We start from the raw sequence: 10902 nt of genomic DNA, 5'->3' as shown, positions 1-10902 counted from the left end.
GATATGTTCTTGCTATCCCTCAGGCGAAGGGAAGAAGGAAGTGACTAGGTTCCAGCAGGAGGATAAGGGGCAACCCATGTGAAGGAACTGGCTTTTCTGGCCCAGGCCCTTTCCTTGGTCTTGTCTGTGCCAAGCCCCCAGTACACTACAGAAAGTGTCAGCCAGATCCAGTACTTGTGGCTATCCCCTGGACAACCTGAACCAACGGAGCTGATGAGCTGCTTGTCTGTAGCATGGAGTTCCACAAGTTGTGGGCTGTGGATGCAAAGAGGATGGTGTGGCACAGCAGGATGTCTGATCTTAACCTTGCTGCAAATTCACACCCATGATTTCATGGGCTTGTGGCCCAACCAGTGTGTCTCAGATCTAGGCTAGAGAGCATCTGCCCGGGCAAAGTGCTGGGCATTACCAACACGTGGAGCTTGATTCTGCAGCTGTTCCTCATGGCTGCCTTTGGAAGCATCCTGAAAGCAGCGCCGTGGGTTCCAGAGGGCTGAGATGATCCTCTTGTACTCCCTGCGAAAGTTCTGGTTCAGGAGCCCATAGATAATGGCATTCAGGCAACTATTGAAATAAGCCAGGAAGTAACTAGTGACAAAGAGCCCCTCGGGGACCTGGGGAGCCACTTCTTCAGGGTTGATGGCCACAGCGAGGCCGATGCAGTTAAGGGGGCCCCAGCAGATGGCAAAGATCACAAACACTGCAAACATGGTCAGAAAGCTCCGTGTGTCGCTGGGCCTCAAGCGCAGTTTGCTCTCTGACTTGACCTTCCTGCGGGCCTGAAGCACCAGCACCCAGATACGCAGGTAACAGAAGGCCACCACCGAAATGGGGAGGAGGAAATGGATGACCACCACTGCTGCTGTGTACTGGGCACTGGCCGTCTGGATGAAGGTGCAGGAGTAGATGCGTGAGTCGTACTTCAGGGACCCCACAAAAAAGTTCGGCACTAAGGCTACCAGGGTGAGGAGCCAGACTAGGACAATGTAGATTGGAGCATGCCAGCGCCCGCAGAACCGGTGGTAGGCTATGCTGTGGCAAATGTAACAATAGCGGTTAATGGCGATGGCGGTGATGTTGAAGACAGAACCAATGACGCTCAGGCCCATTACAAAAGCGCTGGCCTTGCAGTGCGCCTCTCCCAGTGCCCAGCCATCATAGAAGATGGCCATTAGGATCAGTGGGTAGGGGTACAGGGCCACAACCAGGTCAGCCAACGCCAGACTCACCAAGAACAAATTACCTGAAGCAGGAAGAAGAGAGCAAGAGTCAGAAAAGACCCTAACATTTTTGTATATAGAACATCATGTCCTTCACTGAGTTACTTTCAGCATTGGGAGGGGAAATGACATAGCATTTAGAAACATAGTTGAGGATTCTAATTGCATCTGTGCTACTTACTAATTGGATGACTGAAGCAAGTTACTTAAGCTCTCAAAGCCTTACCTTTATCATTTGCAAATTGAAGCTAAATGATCCCTGTCTTGTATTATAATTTTGAGAACTAAATAATGATGCCCGGTGCTTGGGAACACAGTGGGTTCTCACAAATTGCAGGCAAAGATGGACAGGGACTTGATAACATTTAAGCTCCAACAAAGATTTTGGAGGAGAATCTGAAAGTGAGCAATGTGGACTCACCATCACTACCAGCACCACCGCGCCCCCCGCCCCCCGAAATCCATGCTTCCCTGCACTTCTCTTTGACAGTTTTCTTTTGCATTTCCCTCCACTGGTTGATGAATTACTTTCTAAGTGACTCAAAGTCATTTATCTTCATATGAGTTGCATTTTGCAGCTGGACTAGAAGAAAGATTTTGAGAGTAGGGACCAGTATTCCCTCTGTGCCTTGTCCAGGGCCCATACTCATAGCCACTTGACAGACATTCAGAATAGTGCAAAGCCCCTATCCTGTTGGGTGAGGAGGGATGAGGGTACTCCTCTCTCACAATGTTGGGCCTTTCTGAACTTCTTCTCCTCTCTGAATGGAACATTCTGCAGCATCATCAAATTTAACTAGCCAGGAGAGCCTCAGGGAACCATATAGCCATTGTTAACAGGACTCACACATACCCTGGGCCAGAGACCTAAGGAGCTGGCAGGGCTCACAGTCTCAGCTCCTCAAGATTTGCTTTCTAAAACCTACAGCAACTCATGAGTAAAGCACCAAGAAAGAACCTGTAAGTTTTTCAACAAGAAGTTCAGGGCAAGAGCAGCTCCATTTCCAATCTCATCTGATTCATTTGTCAAGTGCTTTCCTTTTTTTTTTTTTTTTTTTTTTTTAGAGAGAGAGAGAGAGAGAGAGAGAGAGAGAGAGAATTTTTTTAATATTTATTTTTTAGTTTTTGGTGGACACAACATCTTTGTTTGTATGTGGTGCTGAGGATCGAACCCAGGCTGCACCCATGCCAGGTGAGCGTGCTACTGCTTGAGCCACATCCCCAGCCCCAAGCGCTGTGCTTTTTGAGAAGCTACTATATGCTCAAAAGACAACAGACACTCCCTCCAGCAGGAACTGGTATCAATACAGTATGTGTGGGCATAGTCTTTCAGATCTCCTGTCCTCTTGCCACAGGGTAAGGTCAAAGTTGCCAGCCTTAGGGTGGCTAAACACAGAGGGCGGGTGGAATGGGCTCACAGGAGGAACTCTCAAGTGACAAGAACACTGATGCTCTAGTGCTTACGATGGCCATACAGTTTCTGGGTCAACCCCACTCAGAATCAGCAGGAAAAAAGTCAATTCGTATCCTGGAAGTTCTCAGGACCTAAATACTTACTCCCATATCCAGACCTAAGATATCCAGCCCTGTCCTCACTCTGCAGAGGCTGATGTAACCACCTCATAGGACCAGAAAGGCAGACGAAAACAATCCCCAGGATTTAGCAATTGAGGAAACCAAGTTGTGGTCTAGATTCCAGGAGTTATAGACAAAGGATGCTGGAGCCTACCAACTAGGAGTTCACCTGAGTCAGACCTTCAGGAGAAGCAGACCCTACATTTTCACTTATTCACCTACAAGGACAGGGAAGGGACTGCCTCCAGCCCTCCCTTGTCCTGGCACACATTCTAATCCCATCTCAAAGAAGATTCCATGTAACACGCTACCAGTGAGGCTGGAAACCTGGAAGACACACAGGCAGCCTTCTAGAAGTGTTTATTTTGGCCTCAGAGGGCCTGGGTAAACCCCATTCAGAACCAACTAAAAAGAAACCTATTTAGTATCTTGGAAGTTCCCCCTCAAATCCTATCCTAGCTCCTGTATCTGGGCCTAGGATACAATTTGAGAGAGACAGGATGCAAGTGAATAGAAAGGAAGCCGTCTGGACAACTAGAATGCCCCTGTCTCTGCAGACGTGCCAGTGGAGGTGGGTTGGTGAAGAAGAATTGTGTTCAGGCTGAGCTCTGGATTCCTTCCTATTCTACTATTAGGGGGATCTATTTACTTCGTTGATTAAAAAACTCTTGTTTTCCTTTAGCTGTTGCTTCAAGTAAAGAAATGTGCATCTGCTTGGGGTGGGGAGGTCTAGTGCCTTTCCATTTAATTCTCCGCCACATTGGCTGTCTCCAGTGCCCATGGTCTGGACTCACCTGCTCAGCCTACACTTACATCCCAGGGAGTGGGAAATTTCTTTTCAAATTTCTTAGCTTCAGCTGCATCATGAGCCTAACTACTTCTTGTCCCACAATTTTAAAATTTTAAAGGCAATGCTGAAAGTTAAAGCAATCCGGGAAAAAATTCAGTTACTTACTGATCGCAGGAATTGGTCAAGTTAACTGAACTTCAGTGTTCCTCTTTAGTGTTCCTTCATCAGTTCTGGTTCTCTGTTTCTTTTGGACTCTCCTCCCCCCCACCCCATCCATGCACACTCTGTGAAGAAAATCACTTCTTTCCAACACAGGAAGATCGGTCCCTGCAGGGCCCGCTGGCTCATGGATGAATGGCAAATAGGCTCTTGGCACTTGCAAGCACGTGCAGAGAAAGTCAAGAGCTGCTGGGAGCTGGTGCCAGCTTTGCCAGCTGTTTCCCTAGGAAAGCCGAGTCAAGCTCCGCCTGTTAATGTGGCTCAGCTCTTAATAATGCCCTAGAGGCTGGCAAACAGCTTGTAAATAGTGAGAAGAACACATTCAACTCCACGTGGAAAGTGATTCAATTACTCTCCCCTATTATGCTGGCTGTTGTTAAAAAGCTGAAATCAAACAGTTCCTGCTGTAGATTCATCTGCCCAGTTGTCTTACTGTCTTGTGGCTTTCTTGGCACCCTTTCAAATTAGGTGAATACAATTCTTGTTTTGTCTCCCATCTGTAAGAAGCCAGGTCCTATCTGGATGAGAGTCAAAAGGAGATCCAGTTCTCCCTCCATTTCTTCCCTGAACAGGTGAGAAACCAATCAGCATGCCCACAGAACTGCTACTCACCCTGTGTACAGGTTTCTAATGAATATTTATATCCCAGGTCCTGCAGTGACTCATTTCCATCTGCCTCCACAGACAAGGTGGGCTAGGGGAAAGAGGCCTCCACAACAGGGCAGTTTGCAAACACGGAATTCCCTTCCAGTATTCATATGCAAAGCTCATCCCTTCACACAGGGGACCACCACAATACCCTCCCTGTTCTTCTCTGCTGTCCTTGTTTCTGGAAATCTAGGTAATCCAGAAAAGAGCTAGCCAGTGCTGAGCTGTCTAGTCTTCATCAGATAGAGGAATTCTGGAAGGCAGAGCTACCCTTGCCCCTCTGCCTTGCCTCTTTTCCTCTCATCCTCTGTGCTCAGAGAAGAGTCTGGTTGGACTCAATTGCCCCTGGTTACTAACCTAAATGTCAATGTAGAAACAGATATTCATTGAGTCATTTACTCAACAAGCTTGCTGAGTTTTCCACTAGAGAGAGGCTGACTGACTACCCAGGAGGTTCGGGAAGCAAGGGAGTAAAACACTCCTCTTAAGAAGCTCATGGTCTCAGAGAAGAAACAATCAAACAAATAAAAACAAGATGCAATTAGGAGAATGATAGGGAAATCAACAAAGATCTCTCATTGCTAAGAGGGCTAAATTTCTTGTAGCTTCCTTAAGATGGCTTCTTCCATCTATTTACATGTTTTATTTATGGAGTCTCATCTTACGGATAAAGAAGGAAACACCCAGATTTTGTGAATTGCTCATAACAACAACAGAGAAAAATGGAGAAAGAACAAGAAAAAAATAAAGAAGCCAGGAAAAAAGAAGTGTCAAAGGGATAGTAAGTGAGAAAGAACAGCAACTTAACCATTGAACTTAGCAGTTAGTAGACCAGCAAGGACATCAGGAAGGGCAAAGATGGGGGTGTAATGTTTTGCCCTGTAGGCTGTTCTTCAAAGGAGAGAGAGAGAGAGATGTTAGTACTTAGGAAGGATATGCCTTTGATGGGGGATTGTGGTATTCTTTTTTTTTCTTTTCTTCCTCTCAAAGGACAGAGATTTGTAACTGATAGATAATAAACACTTAGTAATGTTAACTATGACTTGTTATAATTGTTTATGTGTTGTTGTTAGTGAAAGAACAAGAAAGAAGCTCATGAGTCAGAATAGGATCCCCATGAAATAAGATGTCAGAAGTAGGGTTATGAGTGACTTAATAATAGGGATAGAGAGATATGGTCGGAGAAAGGTGCCATTAGGTGATTTCATCATCACATGAACATCATACTGTGAACTTACACAGACACAGATGGTAGGGTCTGTAGATACCGAGGCTATTATAGTAGTGGTGGATGAAGATGATGATGAAGTTAGGACATTACTTACAGATTGTGAACTCTAGCCTTCCAAATTCCCTAACTTTTACTTTTTTAGCAACACATGTCTAAAATCAGATGTCCTATTACCCACATTGAGTACCTTCTCAGTTTTTCAGAACATGACATCTAAATACAGAATTCAATGTTTTGGAAAGAAAAGCAGTCAAACATGAAAGTCTTTATACCCTTGGGCTACTGAGAATTTCTTGGGGGGAATTAAAGAGGATTAAGAGCTTTCCTCATTAGGCAGCTAAAGACATAATTATGGGATTTTATAAAGTGCTCATTTTTTTGCTCAGTGAAGATATAATAAGGTATGCACAGCCAGAATGTGAAATTGGAAAGCTCAGATGGTAGGGAGGGAGTCCAAGGCAGCCCAGTTTGGCCTTCTGCTGATAACACAGACTCAAAATCTGGCTCAAAAGATACCTGGTAGCAAGTGACTTCTCAGTAAGTGTTGGTGGTAGGAAAAAAAAAAAAAAAACTGAATGGAGTGGACTCCACCTTACCCTGGAACTCCTGGAGGGCAGGGATTGTGAACCTACTAAAGGTTTCCCTCCTCTCTGGGCCTTCTAAGTGCTTTTGTTCAGGGCCATCACATGGATTCACGCACTGCTCATTTCTCATTGAGAATGGAAAGGGGCTACCTTGCAGGCTCTGCTCTGACTGGGAAACTAAACATCTGCACAGGCAGATCCTACCAGTAACCTACCAGCAACCTCATAGGTAGGTAATGGTTCAGATAAGAAATGGTGCAGTCCCTGAACTCTGCTGGCTGCCTTGGGGAGGGGTAGCTTTTCCAGTGTGAATAGAGCAGACTCTGAATAAGAACCTGTATGTTCAGCAAGCGAATGCTTCATATTTTCCTGAGCAATTCCCATGTCAGCTACTGTCTGTCTTTCTGCCTTACAAATGATTGAAATACCCTAGAAGTGCCAAAGTTTCTACTCACTAACAACACCTCCCAGGTGACCTTTCCTCCAGCTGCAGCATAAAAGCCCATCATGAGGCCACAGCCTGTGGAGCCAGGGTACTGTTGCACTTTTCTCTCTGCTAAAGGAGAGGAGACCAGATGCTACTGTAAGGACAGGGTTCGCTGAGCTCTCTAGGGCAGGGACTGTCTGGATAATTCAGGTAGTCCCAGGAAGCTCACATTTTATAGGCAGCTTACAGTGGCTCAGAACAGACCAGCAAGAGGGCATGTTCCCTGAGAGGAATCATCAGGGTACAATATCAGAGAACTATGGAGCACCTGGAGCCTGCTGAAGGACTCTAGCCACATAGGAGCAGCCAGAGAGCAGGCGTGCCTTTGTGAAGATGGTGTTAATAGTCAGCCTTGGAGGGCAAAAGTGAGGTGTTCTTGGGCTTTCAGTACTTGAAGCAATTTACTCCCATGAAACTCCTTCCTGCTGATTTTGTGCTGAGTCCTGTACCTAAGATATACCCTACCTCATGAAGTAGCATTCATTCTCTCTGTCCACTGCTTTGAATATCTCATCCATATTCAATTGGTTTCAACAGAAGTGCATCCAGGTCCTACTGTGTGCCTGGCTCTGTGGACAGAAATGGAATAAAATCCCTGCTTTCATGCAGTCCAGTGGGGGAGAGATAAAAACAGTAGAGAGAGGTGGGCGCTACGTGGGGAGAGCACAGGCTGTTGTGGAAGCTTGAGGAGGGAGACACTCACTTTGCTATTCATGGTATTGATAGAAAGCATTAACAACTTTGTAGGGGAGCTGGGGAAGAGGTTTGAAAAGAAGCAGATGTTGACTAGGCAGAAGAGGCTGGGGACTTTCTCTGTGCATCAGAGCATGGATTTTCATGGGAAGTGGCAGCAGTCTCCTTTGGCATGAATGAGATGAGGCTGTAGTTCATCAGTTAGGTCAGTCATAAATGTCATGGGAGCTATATTCTGGAGTGGACACTGTTCTGTAGGTGGAGGAGGTAGGGGGACAGTAAGGACAGAGTGTGCTTAAGACAGTATCCTGAACCTACCCTCACCATCACTTCATTCCTCCCTGTCTGCCTTTCTTCAGTGGAGTCTCTGAAAAAGCCAACTCACCACACACAGCAATAAGCTGCAGAAGAAACTATTCCTCTGTATGAGTGACAAGGATCTGCCCCACAGATTTGGGCTTATAATAGTCAAGTAAAGGATAAAGATGTCTCTAAGAAGCACACTGTGACCTCAATTTGGGCTATGTATCTAGTTGTTAGAAATTTTATGTTCTCAATGCCAAGTTCTAATTTCTTAATATTGATTAATTGAGAAGCCAGACTTAGTTATGAAAAGGTATGAATTATGTTTTTTTATTTTAAGTAAATCCAACACATTAATAAGAGAAGGTCTAAAAAAAGTGGAAAGGATGCTATTCAAAATATTTTAAGCATGTGTTGAAATCTCACTCCACTAACATCATTTAGTTTAAGTCAATACTACAGTTTTTCACGACTATGGCAAATAAAGCCAATGCTCATATAAAAATTGCTTAAGGACTGAGATGTAGCTCAGTGGTAGAGAGCTCCTCTAACATGTGTATAGCCCTGGATCTCACCTCTAGCACCTAAAACAAAACAAAACAGAATAAAAAATACTGGTTAAATTGCATGACTGCCAAAGCCACCAATAGAGCAGGAATAAATGTCATTAGCTATCATATTTCTTTTTCTGGGGCCTGGGGTATAGCTCAATGGTATGGCTCTTTCCCAACATGCATGAGCCCCTGGTTTCCATCCCCACTCCTCACCCTCAGCAACACATACATATTTCTGGTGCTGGCGAGTAGCAGACACATGGGCAGGTAGGAAGGGCAGGACGGAGGATGTGCCAGCAATTTAACATGCTCATTCCCCTCATTGCTCTCAGACCAGTAAGCTTTTTGTGAGGGCTGCCTAGAGCACAGAAGAGCCCAGCCCTCCCTGGGTAGTACAGAGGGGAGAGGATGCTATTCTCCTCAGGCAAGAGGAAGCAGCAGTCTCTTCCCTCAACCACCTTTCTCATGGCAGGAAGCCCAATTACTGAGCACTGAGCTACAATCTGCCAGGTCTTTTCTAAACACCCAGAAAGTTAGGAAAGGAAAGAAAGGGCCAGGGTCAGAACCTGGAGGGCCCATCCTTCCTAAGGTAGAAGTGCCAGGAGCTGCCTTCCTCCTGCCTCTCTGTGCAGGAAATGAATGTTTGTGGTTGCTGCAAAGGGACAATACAACCAAAATGTTAAATATCATTTTCTAATCACAGCTTGCTCTTTCCTAATATGTTTTCCTTCAAAGATACAATAACATCTTAGAATAGTTAGTTATTCCAGATAGTAGTAGCCATCATGACTGAAATGCCTGAGTTGTAAAGTTTAGATCTCCCTAACAATACTCAGTTTCCCCTGTGGTGGCTAGAATCGCACACTTTTATTTTTGGCTTGTTTTTCAGATGAAAATCCTCAAGTTGCTGGTCTCTCCTACCCCCCATACTTATATAATTATTTATTTAAAACAGTTTTCCTGAATTGTCTAGCCCCTTTAAAAAGGCATTTTAAAGCTTTAAATTTGTTTTCCTCCTGCTATTTTTACACTGTATTTGAGTTGCCCACTAGGGTCCAATGGGAAATTACAAAATTAACAAATAGGACACTGAACTTCTTCCCAGGCTGAAATGGTTAGCAAGCTCCAATGACCTGTTAAGGTCACAGTTCAGATACTCCCTCCTTCTGGTTTTGTTCTTCGGGATTGCACCATGATTTAGCCAAATGATTGTTCTGATTTTTCACAGTTAATCTCATAAATTCCCTGTTTTCAGAACAGACCATTTTATTTGAAAGCAATTTACAATTTCTGAGTTTACATTCTCTTGGTTGGAATAGGATCTACAGATGACCGGAGATGGATTTTTATATAAAGCTTCCATTAATTCACTCATTCTTTTACCAAGTATTTTCTAAGCACCAACTACATGAAGTCATAGTGCTTGGCAGGGGAGAGCGCAAGATGTCAAAGGTCCTGAGATTTCTGTAGCCAAATAGGGGCACTGTCTGGCAGGACACAGATTGGAATGCTTCAGGTAGCAACAGCGTCCAGCTGTGTGGGATCCCATAGTACCTCACCCTGCCACAAAAGCGAGTCAAAAAAACCCAAAAAACCTTTCCCCCATTCACACCTGTTCTAATGTGCCAAGCGCGTCCCGGACAGCTGCCAGAGGCAGCCGCCAGAACCGCCGCACGTCTGGAGAGCCAGAATTCGCCCTAACTTTTGAGTGCAGAACCAAACTTCAGGATTAGGTTAGAGTAAGGGTGGGGAGAAGGAGAGGGGGAGGAGGGAGCTGGGGATCCAGGAGAGAGGAGGCAACGGATCGGATCGCGGGATCAGGGCCCAGACTTGAGGGCAGGGAAAGTTCGGGACCCCAGCAGCGAGTGACGCTCACCTGCGTTCCGGAGCTTGCGGTTCCTGAGCACCGAGAGGATGACCAAAAGGTTGCCCACTACGTCCACCGCGGTGGTGACAATGAGCACGGTGGATAGCGCAGGAGCTACCCAGGGAGGCCGGGGCGTCCCGGAGGGCAGAGCACCACCAGTCCTGGACCAGCCCGGGCGCACTGCCAGCCCGCCCGCCTCGCAGCAGTTGGCAAAAGAGCCATTCTCCGGCATCGCGGACCCTCCCGCCATTCGCTTCCACCGCGCTCCGCAAGATAGCCGCAGGGCGTGCAGGGCTAAGCCAGGCGTTCCTGCCGCCCACTTCGCTGCCCACCAAGCACAAGAAAGGAAGGCGGTGGGGGAGAGCTAGAGGAGATAATTAAGCGTGGGCAGGGGGCGGAGAAAATATGCGAACAGAAGTAGCACTTGGGAGTGCGTCCCACAGCGGCACACCAGGGAACCGTAAGTACCTTACGGCTGGTTCTGCTACTCAAGAGCTCAGCATGTGCCCGGCTCACTTCAGGGGACCAGAGCCTGTCTGGCCTGTCCCTGAGAGTATGGCCATACGCGAGACCTCCATATTTCCGCCACAGCTTTGGGGAAGCTGTGCCCATGTAGGACCATCCAAGTTTTCCAACTGGAGAAAGAAGATGGTGGTGGTCGGGACCTGAAGATCCATTGCTGGAAAGGCAAGGTTTGAGATCCACCCATCCCATCCACCCCCACACCTCCA

The 10902-nt window shown here is 46.3% G+C and overlaps 1 protein-coding gene across 1 annotated transcript; it reads right to left on the bottom strand.

The window, feature by feature from the left end:
* Positions 1-371: 371 nt before the first annotated feature.
* On the bottom strand, positions 372-10403 carry Mtnr1b (melatonin receptor 1B). The gene is made up of 2 exons (XM_026396123.2): positions 10181-10403; positions 372-1243 (listed from the first exon to the last, which is right to left on the bottom strand). Exons 1-2 carry the CDS (start codon positions 10401-10403, stop codon positions 372-374), a joined length of 1095 nt encoding a protein of 364 aa, XP_026251908.1.
* Positions 10404-10902: the final 499 nt, after the last annotated feature.

The sequence above is a fragment of the Urocitellus parryii genome, chromosome 4 (genome assembly GCF_045843805.1).
Source record: "Urocitellus parryii isolate mUroPar1 chromosome 4, mUroPar1.hap1, whole genome shotgun sequence".
NCBI lineage: Eukaryota > Metazoa > Chordata > Mammalia > Rodentia > Sciuridae > Urocitellus > Urocitellus parryii.
Note: the sequence above shows the minus strand (reverse complement) of the source record. Positions and strands in the feature narration are given on the sequence as shown.